This window comes from Neovison vison, chromosome 5, assembly GCF_020171115.1.
Source record: "Neovison vison isolate M4711 chromosome 5, ASM_NN_V1, whole genome shotgun sequence".
Taxonomy (NCBI): Eukaryota; Metazoa; Chordata; class Mammalia; order Carnivora; family Mustelidae; genus Neogale; species Neogale vison.
The window spans coordinates 16,622,939-16,649,499 of NC_058095.1; the positions used below are offsets into that span (position 1 = coordinate 16,622,939).

The following is a 26,561-nucleotide window of genomic DNA, read 5'->3' on the forward strand; positions in this document are numbered from 1 at the left end:
CCAAGTGGGAATGAAGCAAATAATTCAAACCCCATTTAGCATCATCCACACTTACTTTTGCACCCTTCTGTACAGGCAGAGAGGGATTCAGAGAAGAGAAACTCCTAGAACATGTGGTGCAGATTCATAAGCATATATTAAAATAAATTCAAGATTAATCAAGATTTGGCTATATTAAAACTGCTGTTGGGGGCGCCTGGGTGGCTCAGTGGGTTAAGCTGCTGCCTTCGGCTCAGGTCATGATCTCAGGGTCCTGGGATCGAGTCCCGCATCGGGCTCTCTGCTCAGCAGGGAACCTGCTTCCTCCTCTCTCTCTGCCTGCCTCTCTGCCTACTTGTGATCTCTCTGTCAAATAAATAAATAAAATCTTAAACAAACAAACAAACAAACAAACTGCTGTTGGGGCATCTGGGTGGTGTGGTCGGTTCAGCATCCACCTCTTGGTTTCCGCTCAGGTTTGATCCCTAGGTCATGAGATCAGCCCTGCGTCAGGCTCTGCACTCAATGCAGAATCTGCCTGGGTTTCTCTCCCTCTCCTGCCTCTACCCACGGCGTGTGCATGCATGCATGCACTGTCTCTCTCTCACTGAAATAAAGAAATCTTAAAAAAAAAAAATTGCTGTTGTCAGCAGCATTAGTGTTCATTAGCCAGAAATAAATGTAAATTGGAAAAAGTGCTAATTTTGAATTAAAATAAAGTAGTGTTTTTTTATTGTCATTGTAAGACATAGACAAAATTCATTTACATGCTCCAGTCCTATAAGAATTTTATTTCATTGCATCTCAAGAATAGTTAGTGGTACTTTTATAACATATCTAATCTTAGAATTAAATTAAAAATAGTTAATTCTCACTATCCTTAGTAGTTATGATCAGTAGTTTCTGTAAACACTGAATTAACAAAGACTGGATCATTGCTCCTGGGAGAAATAGACACACACACACACCTCTCACAGATTATAATCTTAAATCCTAAAAAGCAACACATTCTGGTAGATTTTATTATCTTTATTTTATATAAAAGAGAACACAAAGTTCAGAAGTATTAAGGTGATTTGCCTGAGGCCACCCTATGACAGGTGCCAGGTTTAGGGTTCAGTCTCTGTCCTGCTGGCCACAGAGCCAGAGCTTCTTGCCCTGCCCTGCCCTGCCCCTACACTCTATACTCTGGTCAGCTCTATATGAGAGATGAAGTTAGGTATAGAATCACCTTTCTTGACCTCAACTGAGAGTGTGCCTAGTGGACAACTCATATGTTGGGTGATCACTAAGGCACTCCCAAGTGTAGAGTTCAGTTTTACAAATCCTGTAAATTTTTATGAGTAGACAAATTCACCAGTATGAAATCATGAACAATGAGGATCAACTGTATCCATTAAAACTTTAGGGGGGTGCCTGAGTGGCGTACTCAGTTGAACAGCTAACTCTTGGTTTCAGCTCAGGTCCTGACCTCAGGGCTCCCCCTCCAGGCTCCAGGCTCAGTGCTAAGTCTGCTCCAGATTCCCTCTCCCTCTTCTTCTGCCCCTTCCTCATGTTCTCATGTGCTCACGCTCCCTTTCTCTCTCTCTCAAATGAATTTTTTTAAAAAAGATAACTTCAGTTTTTGTTTTTCTGTTCTCATTGAGGTCTCAGTCTTGATTTTAGTCATAAATTTGGTTTTGTTAGAAAAATTGAAACAAAATTTTAATTATATATTTGGTTTTTGTTTCCATCTTTTTTTAAGGCCTGGTGTGCTGCCGGAAACTGTTTCAGTTTGCAACGTGAACATGATATTGCAATTAAATTCTTCCAGAGAGCTATCCAGGTTGATCCAAATTATGCTTATGCCTATACTCTATTAGGGCATGAGTTTGTATTAACTGAAGAATTAGACAAAGCATTAGCTTGTTTTCGAAATGCTATCAGAGTCAATCCGCGACATTATAATGCATGGTAAGTGCTAATGAAGTGCAAAGACAATGTCTTACTGATGGGACTGGTACTCAGGAAGTTTTCTTGTTAGACATCTCTTTATTGTCATGAATCTGGTTACCAGTACTTCAGAATAGTATGTACTGGTTGATAAGTTGCAACCCCAGTTTTTTTTTATGTATGTATGTACATATGTTTTATTTATGTATGTATATATGTGAAATGTATACCTTTAACAAACTCTTAACTAATGATCAAATACTAGATCCTTTTCTCCTACCAAACTTTTGAAATAATTGATTTTGTTATTTGGTTCATTTCTTTTTCTTAGAACACTGAAACAGTGATTCAGATAGAACATGATTTGGAAAGTGGTGGGGACAAGTATAATCACCTATGGGCTGGTAGAAGATAAACATTGAGAACTGTCCACTAGTTGCTGCTCTTTACAGTGTTCTGGCTTATTAAATACTGGTCTAGTTCATTAGCTTTATTTAGAGCTCAGTGCTCCAGTTTATTAAGTAATGTCTCTATTGAGGAAGTTACCTGGCTCTTACATAGTTCACAAATGAAGAAGGCATTAAAAAGTTTATTCTTACTTCTGCCTCAACATTGTATCCACTGCTGATTTTTTATTGTATTTTTCTTGACTGAATAGTTTTACCTATCAAGAAGTGTAATTCTGACATCATAACTCTGCCACAGTTTTTATGTTGGATATGGTGGGTTGTTGTTTTTTTAATCTTTTGAGGTAATCATTATAGCAGTTGAATTTTTATTCTGTCACTAAATCTGAATCACTATATTATTAAAACATATTTTTTGACCTGTGTATATACATTTTTTAATGAATTATATCTCATTTCTAAGTAGTTAAATTATCTAAAAGATGGCCTGACAAGTAAGTGCTAGCTTCTGCTGACATAGTAAACAGTCAAGCTTACTGATACTGCTGCCTTCTCTTCACATAAAGTACTCCGTAATATTTTAAGAACTCAGTTCTCAATAGGGACTTGTGTTTTTTAAATGTTTGGGTATGTCCTATAGTATAATAGTTGCATTCTTAAAAAAACCTTGCCATATCAAAAATTGTTGTAAAAATAATTACTTCAATTAGGAAAAACGAAAAGATTCAGATTGGCAGGCTTTTACAGGAAGAATTTATTAAATGTTGAGATATTTAGGTAACTTTAAGTACCTAATTAAACACTAAGTTAATTTATTTTATTATTCCAGCTCCGGTATAAATAGTCTTTTGTTGTTCCACCATCGCCATTATTAGCACAGAACTTTTTAATACCTTTTCTTCACCCCAAATATAAGAAGATATATTGTGCTTTCTTCTTACTCATTCATTTGGTGTTTGTTCCCCCTTGTCATTACCTAGTTATAGCCAAGAGAGGTCTCCTTAATATAAATCAGTCACATTATGTTCATTTGATGTTTTGAAAATTCAGAAGAAATACCTGTATATTCAGTTAATATGCTATTACATAGCCTTTAAAATTTATAATTTTTAAGTCCATAGGGAGTATGTTTTGATATAGTGAAGACAAGGGAAGCAGAACATGACATCATGCATATGTAATTATAATGATATATATGCATTTACACCAGTAATATGGAAATAGCATTGTTAAGAGTTTAGGGTTTAGAACCCTTATTAGTTGTATAACTTTGGGCATGTTATTTAACTTCTCTAAATTCATTTCCCTTGTTTGAAATGTGAGAGATAACAATACGTATCTCCTTGTTTCCTTCTAGGATTAAATGAGATAATTGCTAAGAGTTTAGCAAAGTTATTGGCACACACATAATTAGCCACTCAGTAAAAATGAGCTGTTAAATCTAGATTGTAAAGATAGATTTAAGGATGTAGTTTCTTTTTTCCCCATTGTCAAAGTTCTATTTGATTGATTTGATTTATTGTTTTCACTTATAAAAGTGATTTGTCTAAAATGCTTTGATGAAAAAAGTTTTTAAAAAATAAAATGCTTTGATGATATTTTTTATCATGACTAATAATTTTTGCCTTCTCTGAGGCCACTAGTATTTCTCTTTAGTTTATTAAAATGTCAGATTCCATAACATACGCTTTTATTAGTTGAACTAAATTACCAGCCAAAAGTTCATATCCCTAAAATTATACTTTATTTTATACTTTCAGGTATGGTTTAGGAATGATTTATTACAAGCAAGAAAAATTCAGCCTTGCAGAAATGCATTTCCAGAAAGCACTTGATATCAACCCTCAAAGTTCAGTTTTACTTTGCCACATTGGAGTAGTAAGTAGTTTTCTAAATATTTTTCAGTGAATCTCCCTTTCAAAATGTGTTTGTTACTGACTTAATTGCTGTGGTGAAAATTAGGGCTTTTTGTTTGTTAATTTGTTTATATTCTAAGAAAAATACCATGGATTATTTTATAGCCAAAATTATCACGTTTTTTCTTGGCATAAAGAGAAATCACTGGAGTACCCTCATTCCTTGGGCAAGTCCATTTCTCTGAGCTTTCATTTTATAAATGACAGTTAATGCCATCTTATCCAATAGGCCTGTTTTAAGACTCAGATGAGATACTTCATATTTCGAAAGCACTTTTTTCATGTTAATATTTAGCTCCTACATTTAGTAATTATTATTTCAAGACAAATGCTTCCCTATGTTTTAGCTGCTGAGTGATATAGGTATGTCAAAAACTAATTAAAATTCTCTTTTTATTTTATTTTTTATTTAAATTCAGTTAATTAGCATATAGTGTATTATTAGCTTCAGAGGTAGAGTTCAGTGATTCATCAGTCTCATGATACCTAGTGCTCATTGTATCATATTCCCTCCTTAATGTACATCACCCAGTTACACCATCCCCTGAAACCCTTCCCCTCCAGCTACACTCAGTTTGTTCCCTATGGTTAAGAGTCTCTTTGGTTTGTCTCCCTCTGTGATTTCATCTTATTTTATTTTTTCCCTCCCTTCCCCTATGATACTCTGTTTTGTTTCTTAAATTACACACATCAGTGAGATCATATGATAATTATCTTTCTCTGATTAGTTTATTTCACTTAGCATAATACTCAAGTTCCATCCATGTCATTGCAAATGGCAAGACTTTTTTGGTGGCTGAGTGTAGTATATTCCATTGATCTGTCTATGGACATCTGGGCGCTTTCCATAGTTCAGCTTGTGGACATTGCTGGTATAAACACTGGGGTGCAGGTGCCCCTTCAGGCCACTGCATTTTTATCCTTGAGGTACTACTGCAGTTGCTGAGTCATAGGGTAATCTGTTTTCAACTTTTTGAGGCACCTCCATACTGCCTTCCAGAGTGGCGGCACCAACTTGCATTCCCATCAGCAGTGTAAGGGGTTTCCCCTTTCTCCACATCCTTGCCTACAACATCTGTTGTTTCCTGACTTGATTAATTTTAGTCATTCTAACCAGTGTGAGGTGGTATCTCATTGTGGTTTTGATTTGTATTTCCCCAATGCCAAGTGATGTTGAGCATTTTTTCATGTGTCTGTTGGCCATTTGGATGTCGTCTTTGCCAAAATGTCTATTTATGTCTTCTGCCCATTTCTTAATTGGATTATTTGTTCTTTGGATATTGAGTTTGATAAGTTCTTTATATATTTTGGATACTAGCCCTTTATCTGATTTGTCATTTGCACATATCTTCTCCCATTCTGTCTGTTGTCTTTTGGTTTTGTTGACTGTTTCCTTTGCTGTGCCAAAGCTTTTTATCTTGATGAACTCCCAGTAGTTGATTTTTGCCTTTGTTTCCCTTGACTTTTGAGATGTGTCTACCAAGAAGTTACTGGGGCCAAGGTCTAAGAGGTTGCCGCCTATGTTCTCCTCTAGGATTTTGATGGATTCCTGTCCTCACATGTAGGTCTTTCATCCATTTTGAGCCTATTTTTATATGATATAAGGAAATGGTCCAGTTTCATTGTTCTCCATGTAGCTGTCTAGTTTTCCCAACACCATTTGTTGAAGAGACCATCTTATTTCCATTGGATATTCTTTCTTGCTTTGTCAAAGATCAGTTAACCATAGAGTTGAGGGTCCATTTCTGGGTTCTCTATTCTGTTCCATTGATCTATGTGTCTGTTTTTTGTTGTTGTTGTTGTTTTTTTTTTTATGTGTCTGTTTTTGTGCCAGTACCATACCGTCTTGATGTTTACAACTTTGTAGCAGAGCTTGATGTCCAGAATTGTGATGCTACCAGCTTTGGTTTTCTTTTCAATATTCCTTTAGCTATTTGAGGTCTTTTTTGGTTCCATACAACTTTTAGCATTCTTTGTTCTAGCTCCGTGAAAAAAGTTGGTGGTATTTTGATAGGGATTGCATTAAATGTAAAGATTGCTCTAGGTAGCATAGACACTCTAACAATATTTGTTCTTCTAATCCATAAGCATGGAACATTTTTCCATTTCTTTGTGTCTTCCTCAATTTCTTTCATGAGTGTTCTGTAGTTTTCTGAGTACAGATCCTATGCCTCCTTGGTTAGGTTTATTCCTATGTATCTTATGGTTTTGGGTGCAGTTATAAATGGGATTGACTCCTTAATTTCTCTTTCTTCTACCTCATTGTTAGTATATAGAAATGCAGCTGATTTCTCTGCATTGATTTTATATCCTGCCACTGTGCTGAATCCCTGAATGAGTTCTAACGATTTGGGGGTGGATGGAATCTTTTGGATTTTCCACATGTCATCTTCAAAGAGTGAGAGTTTGACTTCTTCTTTGCTGATTTGGATGCCTTTTATTTCTTTTTGATTTCTTATTATTTCTGTTTACTTTGATACCTTTGATTTCTTTTATTTCTTCTGATTACTGAGACTAGGACTTCTAGTACTATGTTGAACAACAGTGGTGAGAGTGGACATCCCTGTCATGTTCTTGACCTTAGGGGGAAAGCTCTCAATTTTTCCCCATTGATGGGCTTTTCATAGATGGCTTTTATGATATTTTGAGGTATGTTTTCTCTATCCCTACACTGTGAAGAGTTTTAATCAAGAAAGGATGCTGTACTTTGTCAGATGGCTTTTCTGATTCTATTGGGAGGATTATATGGTTCTTGTTCTTTTATTTATGTAGTATAATCACATTGATTGATTTGTGGATGTTGAACCACCCTTGCAGCCCAGGAATAAATCCCACGTGGTCATGGTGAATAATCCTTTTAATGTACTGTTGGAAACCTTTCACTAGTATCTAGGTGAGAATTTTTTCGTCCATGTTCATCAGGGATATTGGTCTGTAATTCTTTAGTGGAGTCTTTGACTTGGGGATCGAGGTAATGCTGGTCTCACAGGAAGTGTTTGGAAGTTTTCCTTCCATTTCTTTCTTTTTTTTTTTTTCTTTTTTTTTTTAATTGAAGTATAGTTGACACACAGTGTAACACTATTACATTAGTTTCAGGTGTACAGCACAGTGATTCAGTAGCTCCGTACATTATTCGGTCCATTTCTTTTTTTCAAACAGCTGCAGAAGAATAAGCATTAAATCTTTAAATGTTTGGTAGAATTCCCCTGGGAAGCTGTCAAGCCCTGGACTCTTGTTTGTTGGGAGATTTTTCATTATTACTTCAATTTCCTTGCTCGTTACGGGTCTGTTCAGGTTTTCTATTTTTGCCTGTTTCAACTTTGGCAGTTTATACATCTCTAGGTATACATCTACTTCTTCCAGATTGCCTAATTCGCTGGCATATAGTTGCTCATAATATATTCTTATAATTGTCTGTATTTTTTTTTGGTGTTATGATCTCTCCTCTTTCATTCATGATTTTATTTATTTGGGTCCTTTCTCTTTTTGATAAGTCTGGCCAGGGGTTTATCAATTTCATTAATGCTTTTGAAGAACCATTTTCTAGTTTATTGATCTGTTCTACTGTTCTTTGTTTTCTATTTCATTGATTTCTGCTCTAATCTTTATTATTTCTGTTCTCCTACTGGGTTTTGACTTTATTTGCTGTTCTTCTCCACCTCCTTTAGGTGTAAGGTTAGGTTGTATATGTGAGAACTTTCTTGTTTCTTGAGAAAGCCTTGTATTACTATATACTTACCTCTTAGGACTGCCTTGACTGCATTGCAAAAGTTTTGGACAGTTGTGTTTTCATTTCCATTTGTTTCCATGAATATTTTTAATTCTTCTTTAATTTCCTGGTTGACACATTCATTCCTTAGTAGAATGCTCTCTAACCTCCAAATATTTGAGTTCCTTCCAAATTTCCACTTGTGGTTGAGTTCAACTTTCAGAGCATTGTGGTCTGATAATATGCAGGGAACGATCCCAGTCTTTCAGTTCTGGTTGAGACCTGATTTGTGACCCAGTACGTGATCTGTTCTGGAGAATGTTCCATGTGTATTCAAGAAGACTGTATTCTTTTAGTTTAGGATGGAATGTTCTGAATATATCCGTGAAGTCCATCTGGTCCAGTGTGTCGTTCAAAGGTCTTGTTTCCTTACTGATCTTCTGCTTCGATAATCTGTCTGGTTCAGTGAGTAGGGTGTTAAAGTCCTACTATTATTGTATTGTTATCAGTGTGTTTCTTTAATTTTGTTATTTATTGGTTTATGTAATTGTCTCCTCCCATGTTAGGGGCATAAATATTTACAATTGTTAGATCTTCTTTTGGATTGACCCTTTAATTATTATATAGTGTCCTTCCTCATCTCTTACTACAGTCTTTGGTTTAAAATCTAACTTGTCTGACATGAGGATTACTACCCCAGCTTTCTTTTGATGTCCATTAGCATGATAAATTATTTTCTGCCCCCTCACTTTCAATCTAGAAGTATCTGTGGGTCTAAAATGAGTCTCTTGCAAATAGTGTATGGATAGGTCTTGCTTTTTTATCCAATCTGATACCCTGTGTCTTTTGATTGGGTTATTTAGCCTATTTACATTTTGAGTAACTATTGAAAGATATGAACTTAGTGCCATTGTTATTACCTGTGAAGTCACTGTTTCTGTAGATTGTCTCTATTCCTTTCTGGCCTATGTTACTTCAGATCCCTTTTGATATTTCTTGTAGGGCTGGTTTGGTGGTCACAAATTCTTTTAGCTTCCATTTGTCCTGGAAGCATTTTATCACTCCTTCTATTTTGAAAGACATCCTAGCTGGATAAAGTATTCTTGGCTGCATATCTCCTCATTTAGCACCCTGAATATATCATGGCAGTCCTTTCTGACCTGCCAGGTCTCTGTGGATAAGTCTGCTGCCAGGCTCATGTTTCTACCCGTGTAGGTTATGGACCTCTTTTCCTGAGCTCCTTTCAGAATTTTCTCTTTTGTCTTAGATTTGCAAGGTTCACTATTACATGTCGAGTTGTTGACCTATTTTTATTGATTTTGAGGGGGTTCTCTGGCCTCCTGGACGTGAATGGCTGCTTCCTTCCCCAGATTAGGGAAGTTCTCAGCTATAATTTGCTTCAGTATACCATCTGCCCTCCCTCTCTCTTTCTTTGTCTGGGATCCCAGTTATTCTAATATTGTTTTGCTTTATGGTATCACTTATCTGTTGATTTTCCCCTCATGAACCAGTGGTTGTTTATCTCTTTTACTCAGCTTCTTTATTATCCATTAATTCTCTCTTCTGCATCCTCTTCATCCTTTATCCTAGCAGTTAGAGCCTCTGTTTTTTATTGCATCTCATTAATAGCCTTTTTTATTTCGACTTCATTAGATTTTAGTTCTTTTATTTCTCCAGAAAGGGATTCTCTAGTGTATTCTATGCTTTTTTAAAGTCTAGCTAGTAGCTTTGTAATTGTTATTCTGAGTTCTAGCTCTAGCATCTTTCTTATATCCATACTGGTTAGGTCCCTGGCAGTCAGTACTGCCTCTTGTTCTTTCTTGAGGTAAGTTTTTCTGTCTTTCATTCTTGCAGAAAGTGGTCGCTCTTCTATTTGTAGAATTGTAGCAGTTCTTTTCTTAGATCTTCAGTTGAGTTGTGTTTAAAATGATTTGATAGCTATGCATCTGATTTCCTGGGACCAGACAAAACTAAGATCTCCTACTCCTTTGTTGTCTTGGACATTGTCCCAAAACTAATTAAAATTCTAAAAGGTGATGTGGATCACCATTTTGCTTTTTGAAGAAACTGGATTTTTTCCATGTAAAATAAAAGATCAATTCAAATCTTGGTATATTTTATAAAAACAAAAGGTAATGTTGTAATAAAACAGCAGTAGCTTTGTTAGGCAACATACTATTTTTTTACTCTGTGCAGTAAAATACTTTGTTCATACTAGACTTACTCAACATGACTAACAGTCACTATGGACATTTCATGAATCTTCATGAGTCTCCCATAGACTTTACTGTTGAGGTGGGGAAACATTTACAGTCATAATGTGCCATGAAAACTTGAAAACATTACTTCTAGTAGGAGATAATGTTCATATTATTTGAATTGCTTTTAAGTTCTAACCAACCGAGTTACAAGAACTGAAAATGGAAAGCATTCTAAAAGCCCATGAACACTGTTGTTCACACCCTTCTTCAGAACACACTAAACTTTAAACTTGTTTGACACATTTCTTTTACACAGCAAACAACAGCAAGCAATAAAAGCCTGACAAGTAATGCTGCTGTGTAAACATTGCACCTATTTCTGAAAAAAGCACAGGATATGTACTCAAACCTGCCCAGTTCCATAATCTGTATCACATAGATCACATAATCACACACATAGCTATATACATATGTACGCAAGAATGTAGTAGGATGACAGTGAAGTCTAGTCACAGTAATTTACAGGCTCGGTCTATATTTTACACTTGAAGGAAAATTTCAGTATTTTAAATCATTTAGTAGGTGTTATATATACTACACTTTATGAAATCTGAAAGATAATGAAATAAATTTTTTCTAATAATTTATAATATAACAGACACTGTTTCCCCAAATACTTGTGCTGTCTGTCTATATGATCTGTTTGATCTTAGAACCACTAATCATAAAGACTGACTGAGTGGAATAACTAGAAAAATGATGAAGGCAAAGAAGATTACCAATTTAACTCAACACAGATTTTACATAAATTAACAGATAAGGAGTTGCAACTCAGTCATTAAAAAAACTCCATTACCAGTTATTTTGGTGCTGTAGGTAGAGTAGGAGTAGCACATGGTAAAAAATATGAAGTATCGTCTCATCAGGTAACACTTAATGGAAAGGTGCAGTATCTGGTGGAATGGAAATGAGCAACTGCATCCTAATTGTTGGACTAAACATTATGTTCACTGCAATCTCATTTTCTTTTGTTCTCTCTCTCTTTTTTTTTTAGATTTTATTTATTTGAGAGAGAGAGCACGTGCACACATGAGTGGTAGAGAGGGACAGTGGGGGAGGGAGGATACTCCCCACTGAACAGGGAGCCTAAGAACATGGGGCTTGATCCCAGGACCCTGAGGTCATGATCTGAGCTGAAGGCACGTGCTTAACTTACCAAGCCACCCAGGCACCAATGCCCATTTTTTTTTAAAGATTTTATTTATTTGAAAGTGAGAGAGAGTGCACTCTCATTTTCTGTATACACAGTTCAAAGCTTTAAAGGAGTTTGGCTCTTACTTTTTTTTTTAAGAAAGGAAAAGTTAAAAAAAAAAAAAGTCAAAAGGAGATGATAACTAGCCCTAATATGTACCTGTCAATATTATGAATATTGTCATAAAAAGCTGTTTTTTAAAAATCAGAACAGAAACTTAATTTTTTAAATCTTAAGATGTATAGAATATTTCTAGGATAGGATACTAAAAATTATTCAAATCCATGCATGGTGTAAGATCATTTTTCTAATTGGGTTGAGTCACTTGAGTCAGTGTTTGGATCACCATTTTTTTTTATTTTTATTTTTTTAAGTGTTTGATAATAAGTTGTACCTCAATCAGAGAAGAAGTATGTTTGCTTTTTGAAATCTCATTTATTAGTTTCTCTGTAAACACGGTACCAGTAGTTCTTGTTCTTGCCTCTTACCCATGTCTTCCCTCTCTCCCTCCCCTACCCTTCACTTTCTCTCAGCGAGCTTGTGGGACTGGGCATACAATGTGAGGAAATTATGTGAGTTGGGAATTTCACTGTTCATTTTGGGAGAAGAATTATAGTTCTTCATAACATTTTCTAATTGTCATGGTAACTTTTTTCATAGTTAGATACTATGCAAAATATATCAACAAAGAATTTTTCTCATCACTTAAGCAAATCAAACTTAAGTACCATTTGATACCCTTTAGTGAAGTTGGACATCTTTAAAGTAGGCTTTCTTTTAAAGTTATTGTGGAATAGACAGTTTAAAAACTCTGTGTGGTTTGTTTGAAGATGTTTTCAAGTAATAGAATATGCTTTTCTCTGTTAGAGAACTAATGTTTAGGATTTCAGTTTGGTGCGCAGAATATTTGGCCACATGTAGCAATAACCTTCTACAAAGATCATCGTGTAGATGAAATTAGCAACCAGACTTTGGGAGTACCTACTCTCACATTCTTGTTACAGTGAATGGTATTTGTTCAGGTTCCACGGCTACATCCATGCACTTACACTTTCTTTTTAACATACGGTTTGTCCAAGGAAGAGCATCACATAGCATGAGTATATGCAAATGAATGAATAGTGATGCTTGGGATTGTGTGGGATTTTTTAATGCTATTTAAAATGTTTACTTCCCCGTATTCCAGATCAATGATTTTCAAATTTGTAAAGCAGAAGAATTATTTTTAAAATAAATTCCTAAAATAAGTAGAGATGTAACTGTTCTGAGTGAAGCAGTGCTGGTGGTAAGGGTTTAGAGCCAAATCCTCTAGTGTTTATTTGAACATAGTTTTGAAAAGCCTAATATTTAATAAACATATTGAAATGTAAATATTCTCTAACTAAATAGTAAGATTTTCTTGTGAGGGAAAAATCAAGGTTTTTCTTGTCTTTTAGACTTAAAGTTACTAAATATCTGCCCTAAAGATAAAATAATCACTGTGGATTATTGTTTGGGATACATAATGGTGGATTAAGTGCCAGAGGACCGAGGTTCTGATCCCAGAGCAAGTTATTTAACATGATGTCCGTATTCTCACCTGGAAAGTTAAGCAGTTGAATTAGAATTAGAAAAGATTTTAGAGATAATCTGTTAATAGTCTGGTAATCAACTATTAAGTCCTCTTAACTCTTAGAAAACCTCTCACACCATACAACTTTAGTAGATTTAGTATCTTTTTTTTTTAAGTAATCTGTATGTCCAAGTGTTACTCAAACTCATGACCCCGAGATCAAGAGTTGTACGCTCTACTAATTGATCCAGCCAGATGTCTCAGTAGTCTTATTATCTTCATGTTGATTTGAGTCACAGTATATGGTTCTTCCTTTTCTTCATAAATGTCAAAAGGAAACATTAATATGATCTTTATTTCTTATAGGTTCAGCATGCACTGAAAAAATCTGAGAAGGCTTTGGATACCCTAAACAAAGCCATTGTCATTGATCCCAAGAACCCTCTATGCAAATTTCACAGAGCCTCAGTTTTATTTGCAAATGAAAAATATAAGGTAAGATATGTATCTCAATGGTTTTCTGCATTTTATTGCTTAAGTTTTGTCCCTTCTTTTAATAGACCAAAAGTTATTTATACTTTTCATCTCTAATAGTTTATTTTTGCCATTTTCAGAAGCTTCATTTTCTTTTGTGATTTTCTTTATGAAATACTGATAGGTAGGATGGATTGTATGGATATTTAGGAATATGTGTTATCCCTCGTAAGAATTCCATATATAGAAAGACAGTTTTTCCATCAGGGAGTTATCTTAAAGGGAAGACCTAAACCATTCTCTTAGGACCCAAATATCTGAGCAGGTGGCAAATGAATGTGTGTGCATTATTTAGCGGATGTTTACTGAGTACCTGTTACATGTCAGTGACTAGGAGTATAGTGGCAAGCAAAGCAATCACATTTCCTGCGTTTGAAGAACTCACTAGATGGTACCCTTTTAGAGGGGCAACAGACATTAATCAAATAATGACAAAAATAATGCATGTTGAGTACATAAAGGAAAAGTAATAGTGAGATATGGTAGAGATACTTGGTCTAGCATGATGTGTTTATCTCTTTACTTCTCACACTGTTTTCCAAATTGTGAAGCTATAGCATGGAAAAAAAAAAAAACACACAAAGAAGATAAGGAGAATTGAGAAAGAAAAAAGAGACACAAAGTGACATGGGGTTTTTGTCATCATTTACTCAATCATAAACCGTGAATCCAAAGTTTTGATTTAAAGTTCAGGTTAGTTGTTTAATAAATTTAGGCTCTTCCTAAAAAGAGTAAAAACTTACCGAACAAAAAACAAACAAACAAAAAACTCCCAAAATTTAAGTGCACAGAAAATGTTGGGCCAAATAATCCATTTCAGTAGACTCCTTAGAAATCAGTTCTTCCAGGACACATTGACATTTGCTGAAATTGAAAAATACAAAACCAATGATAAACTCTTAATATTTCCAGACTAACAAAGATACATAAAATCAACCATCTAATTTATTCTTTGTCATTAATTCAGTGATTTCCTTATCTCTGTTTTTCTTTATTAAAAGTAGGTGTCTAGTCCTACTGTTTTTGTTCTTCTGTAAAAGCTACTTTTAAATCTAAGAAACACTTTTGAACTTTTAACTTGCTCTTCGAGGTACTATAATTGTAATTCACCATTTATTTTCATGTTTCTGCTTCATTGTACCTCTTTACATTTGTGGTCAGTCTCTTCAGTTGAAGGATTTTAATCAATTTATTACTCTCAGAGCCATTTTAATACCAACACCTCTACCCAGGTATGCCATATAAATCAACCCTGTGCTTGGTTCAAGAAGCCCAAATTCTGATCTGACCCATTGTTGAAGTTATAATGGTCACAGTCATTTTTGACTACCAGCTTAGGGTTTGACTGAGTGATAAGGCCTACCTTGATGCACAGGTATACCCAATATAACGCTACTAAAATAAAAAGGAGTATGGGGAAAAGTTACTGATTACTTGTGAAGTGTCTTGGCTTGAAAAATGAAAAGCAAATGGTGGCAGCCTCTCTGTGGCAAAAGCCTTGAGCTGCATTGACATCAGGTAAGTCTTAAGTCTTTCAGGCAAAAATGAGAACTCTGATACTATGTTAGATACTGTTTCTCAGTGAGTCTTTGTAATTAGATTATCAGGGTGGCAGGTATGATAGATGCATGAAATATTTATAACAATTACAACATGCAGTTATAGAAACCCTATCCATTCTGAACTGTGTGGTGAGCAGTGAAGGACTGGGGTTTGTTGTCCCGATTAATATTTCTTTAAAACAGTGATTCTCAGTATGGCCTGTGAACTTCTGGGGGTCCCCAAAAGTCCTTTTAAGGAGTCTACAAGGTCAAAACTATTTCCAGAGTAATATTTAGATGTTATTTGCCTTTTTCACTCTTGTTCTCTCACCAATGGACAGTGGAATTTTCCAAAAGCACATGGCGAACAGATTGAATGCAGAAGCAGATAAGCGAGTCCAGCCGTTTTAACCAGAAATTTGAAAAAATGTTAAGCAGTGCCACTATTCTTACTGACTTACTGTTCTGAAAAGTTATTTTTCATTAAAAAAATATTATCTATGTTAATATGTAATGCTTTGGTGTTGTTACTTTTAAATTAATGGATAAATGTTTTTAAAACTTTTCACATTTTAATTTCTGATATAGTAAGTATTGATAGCTATAATACACATTAACAAAAACTCTTTGGGTTCCTCCATAAGCTTTAAGAGTATAAAGAAGTCTGGAGACCCAACCAGCGTGAAAATTGCTTTTTTGCAATATTAAAATCAGTCTCAGGCTTCTTCATTGTGGTACAGGCTTCATCAGTCCCTGTCAGTAATGTTTGATAGGTGTTAACAGTGATTGTAAGTAAATGATATCTGTGACCACAGATCTTTTATCTTGATTCTTTATTCCATGTATATTTTACAATACTTTATAGTATGGAAGGACTAGAAAACAGTCTACCTTGTAGAATTATCATGTGTAATAAGTCTTCCATTCCTAGACAAGCAGGTGTGATTCTAAGACCCATTCAGCCCAGCAGTATTTTGAGTTTTTCTGTTAGGTTGCCAGCAGTTAGGAAGACAATGAAGTGTTAAGGATGCTCCAGAGCCTCTTACAGACTTGTGTGAAAAGCAGCACTTTAAAACAAATACACTAAGAAAGTGCACATGCACGTGTGTGTGTGTGCCTTTGCTCTTCTTTTTTTTTTTTTTTTAAGATTTTATTTATTTATTTATTTGACAGAGAGAGAGAGATCACAAGTAGACAGAGCAGCAGGCAGGGGCTGGGGGCGGGGAAGCACCTCCCTGCTGAGCAGAGAGCCTGATGCAGGGCTCCATCCCAGGACCCTGAGATCATGACCTGAGCCAAAGGCAGAGGCGTAACCTACTGAGCAACCCAGTTGTCCCATATTTTTTATTCCTTTTTATTAGAGAAAACTTCAGACATCACTATATTGTGATAATGAGTCCATGGAACCTACCACCCAGGTACTTTCATACTACTTCCCACAAAAATATTTTTTGTTAATCTTTTATTTTAGATAAAAGTAAAAAATAAAAAATTTATGTAATATTTTTTACATAAAAAATTTACAAAAGCCAAGAAATTACATTTGGCCTTGTGTTAAGAGAGGGTCAGGTAAGAATGTATTAAACTCTCTTAGAACTGTGAAATAAGATTGGTTCCTTATCTTTTATACCCTTCTTGGAGAGATAATACTAAAGTCTTATACCAATCAATGAATAAATCCCCTAATTTACCCAAATGCCCATATGATCCTCTGCTACCTTTACTAGCCCACTGTCTTTGATCACTGCTTTATTCCTTATATCTTTTTGGGGGCTTTTTATGAAAGTAACAGGCTTATTACCCAAAAATTCAAATAATATGAAGGTATAAAAAAATACAAAGTTGAATGTGCCTCATAAGGGGACCTTTCAGGGAGGAGCATTGGTAACTCAGAACATACTTCTTTAGATCTTTTTCCTTATTTATGTATTTTTAATTGTACCTAACAAATTGGACTTACCCTCTTGTGGGAGGCAGGGTAGTGATCACTTAAGGATGTCCATGCTCTAATCCTGAGCACCTGTGAATGTGTTACCTTGCACAGCAGAAGAAACTTTACAGATGAGATTAAGGATACGGACCTTGAGTTGGGGAGAGTATCCTGCCTTATTGAGGCGGTCCTAGTCTAATCACATGAATCTTAAAAGTGAAGTATCTTTCCCAGCTGTAGTCAGAACCAGCATGAGAAAGACTCAACCAGCCTTTGTTGCCTTTGAAGTTGGAGGAAGGAGGCTACAAGCCTAAAACTGTGGGTAGCCTCTAGATGCCAAGAAAGGCAGGGAAACAGATACCCTCCAGAAAGGAAGGCACCTTGATTTTAGCCCAGTGAGACTCATATTAGACTTCTAATGCACAGACTGCAAGATTTAAAAAATGTGTGTTGTTTTAAGCTGTCATAACTGTGGTAATTTTTCACATACTATTCTATAATTTGCTTTTTTCACTTTAACACTCCTGTGGAGAGATATTTGATACTTGCCTCTTTTTTTTAATCCTAAATTATATTGGATTTTGTTTTTACTACAAAGAGGCATAGAGAAGAAAAGTATATAACCTCTGTGGACATTAAAGAGAAATAAAATATATTTATGTTAGAAATTTCAAAAAATAAAGAAAGCTACCAAGGAAAAAATAGAAGGTCCCTTCTCCCCTTTTACCTCAATCACTCCCTCCCCAAGAGTCAGCCATATATATGGGGCATATATGTATTGATTTCTGCCAGAAAAAAAGAAAAATTTATATATATGCTCACATAAATATAAAACATGGGAATACCCACATAACTGTTTGTATATGTGTGATATATATTTTGTTACGAAAGAAATAGTATTTTTGCACTTACTGTTTTGCATCTCGCTTTTGGTTTTTTGTTTTTTTAATTCTTTTAACATATGGTTGAGCACCTACAGATAGAGTGTCCCATAGAGGATGGACCACAATTTATTTAGCTAGGCTATGATTAGACACACCTTGTAGTGATTTACAGCAGCATGTTGGATTGAATATTCTTAAAAAGGTGATTTAGTGAACTTTTTTGAATATACTCCTGAGATAAATGCCTAGCAGTGAGATTGCTGAATCAGTGGTGCAGTTTTTAACTTAATAGATAGTGCTAAACTGTCCTCACAAACAGGTTGCATCAGTTTACAATTCCACCTTCAGTGGTGAGAATGCCTGATTCCTCTCTCTCATGGTAACTTTATGCAACATCAAGTTATTTTTATTTTTGTCCATTTGCTAGGTGAAAAATGGACAATATCTCATTTGGAGAACCAGTTTCATTTTTGATCGTCATGTCTTTTAAATGCAAATCTGTTTCTTTATCTTTTCTCTCAATTTCCCCAGCCCTTCAACAATGGTCAAAAGATTTCTAGACAGTTTTGACTTAATTCAGAGGGTTAAATTTTAGACTCTTCATCATTAGTTAAAATGACAGGTTGGTATTCAAAGCTTAGTGTTTGCATCAGGGAAAAGGTTTATTAACAGAACTTCAGAATTGTTTTATTCTGCAACTTAGTTTTCAAAATGCTTTTACACAGTGTAATGGACTATTGTTATTTTAAATAAAATGGTGACAAAAGCAAGCATTGTCACCTGCATGTGTGTACTCTAAGTGTACTCTGGTGAATTCCTGCCATTTCTTAGTTCCTGTTCTCATAGTATTTTCATCCGTTTTATTTTCACAACAAGAACTAATGCAATAAGGAAGTGCATTGATTAAGATCTAGTATAAGCTTTAGATAAGATGACTTGGGAAATCAAATAAAGACACTTGCTTAATTAGAACTTTGTAAAATTTTGCTACTCTGTTTTTCTTTGCTTTTTTCAGTCTGCTTTACAAGAACTTGAAGAATTGAAACAAATTGTTCCCAAAGAATCCCTCGTTTACTTCTTAATAGGAAAGGTAAAGATTGGGGCCATGGTCCTAAACTGTGACTTTGATAACAAGTATTAACTTCTGAAGAAGAAATATAATACATATTGTGCAACATCTGTTGAGCAAATACAGCTAGAGCTCTGAACTAAATGCTCTGGGAATAAAGAATGAATTAAGTTAAAACATTTAAGAAGATGATATCCTGATTAGGAGTAAGAACACACACTCCATAATCCTAAACATACTGTGGTTTTGGAAATGTATTAACACTTAACAGCCAATGGCAGTCCTGAGTTCATAACGGAGATTGTGTCTTGGAAAGCTCTTAGCCTCCAGTTATCAACAAAATACATAGGCATACCCTAAAAGAAGAAAATTAATGGTTCTGTGTTGTCTTAGTGAGAAGAACTGGCTTCCAAGATTTCTAAGACAGACTAGTCAAGACTTTATAGACTTGGCCACTAGATGCCAACTGGTTAAGGTAACTGGGAACAGTGGACAGGTGTTTAGAGTTGATATAACAGCTGTTAAAATCAGTGTAAATAAATGCTAATCAAGCAGTTTATAGTCCATTTCTTTTAGTTGTCATTGATCCAGTCAAAGTATGATTTATTGGAAGCTCACTATCAGAGGCAAGGAATTCTGAAAATATCTGAATATATTAGAAGGAAGTAGGTTAGTCTTGAGTTTTTCTATAGGATGAAAATGGCCTACTTATCAGAATGGGTTTGTAGCATGTAAATCAGAAGCCTATTTAAATTACTAATGTATAGGATTTTATAATTGAAGCTCACAACTTAATGAAAAATGTAGTGCTGCTGTTTATTTTTAGGTTTACAAGAAGTTAGGTCAAACGCACCTCGCCCTGATGAATTTCTCTTGGGCTATGGATTTAGATCCTAAAGGAGCCAATAACCAGATTAAAGAGGCAATTGATAAGCGCTACCTTCCAGATGATGAGGAGCCAATAACCCAAGAAGAACAGATCAGTGAGTATCATCCATAAGAACCAGGTTTGTATGTGTATCAAACCAGAGAGCTAATAAAACATCACCTCAGAGTTAGGCAAAGGGGGACAGATTTTTATTTATGACATAAAATAAACATGGAAATTTTCTTGAGTATTAAATATTCAGAGAGCTACCTTTGCATAAGGATTTGTAGTCTGCTTTTTATTTTTTTTAACCGTGGTATACTTTTTTATACTAAATGGAATTTTAGAGAAATTAAATAGGGCAATATGTTAACAAGTGCATGTGGTATCAGGTAACTAATCATTTTGGATCTAATTTGCTGTGTGACTTTGATAAATCCCTTGCAGGTTTTTCCTAGGACCTCAGTTTAGGTTTAAATACGTAACTAATGCTACCTGCTTCATAGGAATGCAGGGTGTGATGGAATGATAGATGTGATAGTATGTTGAAGACATTGTAAGTGCTAAGTGAATGAAAAATAAATTCATGCACATTAAAAAGTATTGACAGATCTGTAGTATGACTATTTCAAATTCTCCGAAACTCCAGCAAATTCAAAATCTAAAAATATGGGGGCGCTTGGGTGGCTCAGTGGGTTAAAGCCTCTGCCTTCGGCTCAGGTCGTGATCCCAGGGTTCTGGGATCGAGCCCCACGTCGGGCTCTCTGCTCCGCAGGGAACCTGCTTTCTCCCCTCTCTCTCTCTGCCTGCCTCTCTGCCTACTTGTGATTTCTCTCTGTCAAATAAATAAAATCTTTAATAAAAAAAAAAAATCTAAAAATACGGCTAATGTATATAAATTGAGGGGTCAAGAAGAGAAGAGTGAACAAAGAAGTAGTTTAAAGCAGTAGTAAATACTCTATCTCTAAATTGAGTGCATCTTTTTTTTAAGATTTTTCTTTAAATTTTTTTATTTGAGAGAGCATGCAAGTGGGGGAAGGGGTAGAAGGAGAGAATCTTCAAGCAGACTCCCTGCTGAGCGTGGAGCCCTGCATAGGGCTCTGTCCCAGGAACCATGAGATCATGACCTGAGCTGAAACCAAGAGTCAGATGCTCAACTGACTGAGGCACTCGTAACTTGAGTGTATATCTTAAAATAACTAGTGAGAACTGAGTCCTTTTTTTTTTTTTTTAAAGATTTTATTTATGTATTTGACAGAGATCACAAGCAGGCAGAGGGGGGAGGGGGAAGCAGGCTCCCTGCTGAGCACAGAGCCCGATGCGGGGCTCGATCCCAGGACCCTGAGATCATGACCCGAGCCGAAGGCAGAGGCCTAACCCACTGAGCCACCCAGGCACCCCCTGAGTCCTTTTTTAAGTTTTTTTTTTTTTTTTTTTTTTTTAAGACTGGGGAGTGGGGGGTGGGGGAGTCGGGGGAAGGGGCAGAGGGAGAGAGAGAATCTTTTTTTAAAGATTTTTTTTTTTTTTTTTAATTTGACAGAGAGAGATCACAAGTAGACAGAGAGGCAGGCAGAGAGAGAGCTAGAGGGAAGCAGGCTCCCTGCTGAGCAAAGAGCCCGATGCGGGGCTCGATCCCAGGACCCTGAGATCATGATCTGAGCCGAAGGCAGCGGCCTAACCCACTGAGCCACCCAGGCGCCCCGAGAGAATCTTAAGCAAGTCTACACCTAGCATGGAGCTGGATGCAGGGCTTGATCTCACAACCCTGACTGAGATCATGACCTGAACTGAAACCAAGAGTGGGTCACTCAACTGACTGCCACCTAAGATGCCCCTAATAGTATTTTTAATAACAAGAGAATTGAGAAACTTCTGATGAGATGAACTAAGATGCCTTTGTTCCAAAAAACTTGGCAGAAGGCTTTAATTAAAATCATAATTCCTGTAATCCCAATAACCTTTTTTAAACTGAGGGTGTATTTTATATTTCTGTGGACTAGCAGGGACTGTTCCCAAAGTAGAGTCAAGAGTTGGAGAAAATGTCAGTCTTTTTTCAATGTCTTAAATACGTAATTCCTAGCTAGGGTAGGAATTCCTAGCTAGGGTAGGAATAATTCCTACCCTAATTCTAATTCCTAGCTAGGGTAGGAATAAGGAATTCATTAGGGAGAGGCAGCTTTAATATTTAAAACTCTTAAAGGTTAAATGCAATGAACTGATCTCAGACATGCTGTAAAATAAGGAACCTGAGTTGCATTTTATTGAAGGATATCAGGATTTTTAAGGGCCTTAATTTAAATCTCCTCTCTCTGCATGGAATAGTTTTCCTTACTTGTTTTCATGAACCAAGAAGAAAGATTTGTCAGATACCTTACTGTAGACTTTTATTTTTATTTTTAAAGTGGGAACAGATGAATCCCAGGAGAGCAGCATGACAGATGCAGACGACACACAACTTCATGCAGCTGAAAGTGATGAATTTTAACTTCTGGAAATCAGACTTTTGCAACTGGATGTGTGACTAGTGCTGACATGTTTCTTGTCCCTCCATATACTGAGTCTTCACTCTTGAGCCGGCAGTGTCATCATCCATCACTTATACCATGAGTGTGCCACTTTCATTGGACCCTGACTGTACACAGAATGAAAGGCAGTGCAATATTTAGCTGCTAACAAGACTGGCTCTTTCACCAGTATGAATGGCAATTTAGGGGGTAGGATGGGGAACTTTGTGTTTTTTTTTTTTGTTTTTGTTTTTCTTTAATCTCCCTTTGTTGGAAAGCTATCATGGAAGGAAGAGTTATGTTTTATCTTGAAGGAACCATTAGATACAGAAAATAGTGATGAACCAGAATTTTTTGGTCATTTTTCCAAAAATTTGTTTTTATTTGGTTCTGTTCCTAATTAACAGAGTGACTGACCTTCATTTCTAGGTTCTTCAAGAATGGTGTTAGCAAGTGCCAGATGGAACAATAAAAAGACATTGCCTATAACAGAGTAACTTGATTGCCAAGGAATGTAAATTACCTTAAACTTGCAGTGTCTCCCATAAGCAAATGTAATGGGCACATTGGGACTCATGTGTAGGAATCAAATATCCCTCCATACAGTGTACACTTATTCTTGGCAAGAATGCTTTAATGTCTAACCAAGAATTTTAATTTATTCATCTTGCTTCAAAGTGTTGATCATTGTCTTGGTATTGCAAACTTTAAAGTTGTCCCTTTACCATATTGCCTCTTCTCTTTGAGCTCTGTGGGATCACCTTTAACATTCAGAGATGGTAGAGTGTTTGCCCACTGAAAAGCCAAAACAAGGCCCTTAATAGCCATTTAAGTTCACCATAAGAATCAAAATGAGAACACTAAAGTGGAGAGACTTTAAGAGATCATGATAGTGAAAGCCTTAATACAATCAAAATTGTACCATAACCTTGAATCTATATTTGTTCAAGAAAGTATCCCTTTGACTTTTCTAAGTGTGTAAGCAGGGTGCAAGAATGTGTAGTTACCTTTGGTTGAGGTCATTTCCATTCTTTCCGGCTCTCTGCTTCAAATTATTTTCAGTAGCGTGAGTCACCAAAACGTTTACCGAGAGTGATTGGGTTTAGGCTATTAGAAAATTTTAGCTGCAAAAGAAAAACCCCATTCTTATGAAGGAGGTGAGTTCTCTCCTGAGTTTCTCATAAATTGATGTCTTCGGGGAATGGCCACAATTTTAAAGATCTAATTATGCATAATAAAATGGGAATTATTGGAAATTCACAGTAACAGATTTAAAGTCTTAAATTGTGTATCTCCTTTATTGTAATGTATTGAAATTTTTAGAGAAACTTTAGTTGTTAACTTTTTTTTAAGTGCCAATGTCAGAATATAACAAATTATAGTTTCTTATGAATGACAGGCCTATGGTTATTATTTTGGATTATTTGATGAAGGACAAATTTATCTACTGGTTACCTGTACTTGTTAGTCAAGTAGTAAAAATAAGGTGGATTACAGAAGATGTGAACAAAATTTTAACCTGTAGCTTCAGTAACTTCCTATCATTTACTGTTAATCTGTTCATTTGAATGTGGATTAAATACCATCAGAAATTAATTCAAGTCAGAGTCTTAGATTAGGTATTGGGTGCCAGAGAGATATTTAACAAAATTTCCTACCTAAATCCATGTAATATGTGCTGCTTAAAGAAATAATTTATAAGAAAAAGGAAAGGTTGGGAGTAAATGAATATCATTAAAAATTCCCAAAGGCTAGCACTTGGATTCTAACAAATATTCCATTTTATTCTTTAGTTCTGTAATATTTTATATTCCTTTATTTTTTAATTGGCAAATCATAAGCCAGCTATATAACATTATCAAATACAAAATTTCATAGAAACCTTCAACCTGAGCTCTATTACAAAGCCTGGAGAAAGCTGAGCTAGAACATAATTTGCTAATGTATAATTATCTTTTTGTACAAAGTAGGAATTTATGTCCTGTGCCAGAGCGAGAACCTTTCTGGTACTAATTTTGAGACCAAGGATAAATGGATAGTTGTGGAAGGCACACCATGGCAACGGCTGGCTATGGGATGCTCAGCCCAAGCTTAGCCTGATTTCATTTTCCTCATACCTACTTTCAGAACGTTTAGGTATTTGAAACTGTATTCCCACCTAGTAACTGTTTCTGGCTTGCTTGCTTGTCTTTTTTTTTTTTTTTTTTGCCTGGAATGAGGATCAAATAAACAGAAAAGGACATACATTTTGATCAAGCAAAATGTTTGCTTGAAATTTCAGTAGTTACTTTGAAGGAAATTTAAAATACTACAAATAACATCTTTTTTAGTCTCTAAGCTTTTCATACACATACATATATGTGTACACACACACACACTTGTTTGGAAGTTATGTTGTGGCATTGGATATTTTTCCCCCTTGGAAATGGTTCTTAACTCTGGGATTTTAGAAGGTTGGAAATATTTTTTCAAGTGAACAATGGTACTCAAAATAATGAAAGGTGGTCCCAACTTTTTCTGTATTTCATTATTTTAAAATTTTTGGTTTTTTCCAAGAACTGCAAGTTACATTTGAACCATGCTGCTGTTGTACCTTAAACAAAAACTCAGTGATAACCAGTATTTAGTCTATTAAAAATGCTCTTTTTGAAGAAAAAAGTTTGGAAGTCTCTGATTAGCCAGAATATAGTATGGGTCTTCACTGAGAAATATGGTGACCCATTTTCTTTGTGAAAATCCAGGAAAATGCAAGTGTGGGTGTGATGTGTGTGTTCTCTTTGCATTGAAACAATGTAATTTTGTGTCTGTCTTTTTTTTTTTTTTTCTTTTCCTGACTTATTTCAGAGATTGTACAGTCCTTGGGGGCGGGGAGAAAGCCTTTTCTGTTAATATATTTGCAATTCATTAAAGGATACGGAAAATCCCAATAAATTACTTTTGAAAGCAATTTATAATCAAGTTGTTGAAGCTCCGTAACAGCTGTGCCATCTGTATTTTTATAGTAAGGCACAGCAAAATAGTGAAAAATTAACAGTTTTATACTCCACAAAAGTCTAAGGCAGTGTTGCTCTAATTTTTTTTAAACTTAGACCCTCTTCTAATACATACATACACTTTAAAAAAAACAAAAAACTCACATCCTTTTTTAGTATTATTTGGAATTTCCAGATAAATATTGTGACAAAAATGTGGTAATTTTTAGAATATATTTTTCTTCAAACTACAGAAGCCTCTTGCCAGCAGCTGCTACTTTGCAAGTCACCTGCTTATTCTTTAATCATATGATTTCTGAAATGTATTTAAAAGTGACACAAAGCTTTTTTGTTCCAATTAGAATCTTTTAAAAATCAAGAAAGAACATTTTTTTTCTTTAGATTTTATTTACTTATTTCTCAGAGAGCACACAAGCAGGAGGAGCAGTAGGCAGAGAGAGAAGCAGGCTCCCTCCTGAGCAAGGAGCCCGGGATCCGAGGACTCTGGGATCATGACCAGAGCCAAAGGCAGATGCTTAATCGACTGAGCCACCCAGACATCCTGAGAGAAATAGAATGTAGAAACTAAATTTTACCCTGGTCTAGTTATCTTGGATAAAGTATAGAGAGCTGAATGGTTTTGTTGAAGAAGACTTGAAGAAGGGGTAGAAATCGAGAAGACACATGAAGTGGGATGAGTTGGGCAGATCATTGCAAACGACAGGCTTTATAATCTTCCCTAGGACTGGCCATTTACTGTCAGCTGGACAGGGATAACTAGTAGAAGTGTAAACAGGAAGCAATCTTTGTCTTGTTTATCTGCTAATTAATGGTTCAGTGTAAGTTTTCTTTTTCTTTATAAGTGCAAACTTGGCTAATGAGCTGCATTTAATGAAATCTTACCATATGTACTGTGTAGTATGATCTGCCCATAGTATTTTCAGTTCTTCAACCCTATAAACTAGGTGATACTCCATTTCACAGAAAAGGAAAAGGCTTCGGGTATTAGGTAATATAGCTGGACACTTGGGCATTAGGGTATTTCAAAGAAGAGGACTTCCTCTGGCAGTTTCAAATCGTGTCTCATGTTGACTATTCGGTGTCCTCTCCGTTTTTAAGTTCTCTGTTATAGCAAAGCATAAAAGTTTGGGTTTTACAGAGGAAATTTTAGTATCAACTGTAGGTTCAGATCTAGCATATGCATAGTCCTTTGATGGTGGTTTGATCTATATCCTGCCTCTCTGTTTTTCTCCTCACACTAAAATTGAAAATGTGTTATCCCTCCTTAAATGACTAGAATTTGCTTTAAGT

At 35.6% G+C, this 26,561-nt stretch overlaps 1 protein-coding gene across 4 annotated transcripts in view; it reads left to right on the plus strand.

Annotated features, from left to right (window-relative positions):
• CDC27 (cell division cycle 27) overlaps positions 1-25,225 on the plus strand; it is a 73,130-nt gene extending 47,905 nt beyond the window's left edge. For 2 of the 4 annotated variants that reach the window (XM_044247688.1, XM_044247689.1), the window contains exons 14-19: positions 1,724-1,932; positions 4,079-4,196; positions 13,315-13,443; positions 18,853-18,927; positions 19,733-19,889; positions 22,177-25,225. In XM_044247688.1, coding sequence (XP_044103623.1) covers positions 1,724-1,932; positions 4,079-4,196; positions 13,315-13,443; positions 18,853-18,927; positions 19,733-19,889; positions 22,177-22,259 — 771 coding nt within the window. In that variant the 3' untranslated portion in view covers positions 22,260-25,225. Of the gene's footprint in view, positions 1-1,723; positions 1,933-4,078; positions 4,197-13,314; positions 13,444-18,852; positions 18,928-19,713; positions 19,914-22,176 lie in introns of those variants that run through there. The other 2 variants (XM_044247690.1, XM_044247692.1) reach the window with 2 other exon arrangements.
• Positions 25,226-26,561: the final 1,336 nt, after the last annotated feature.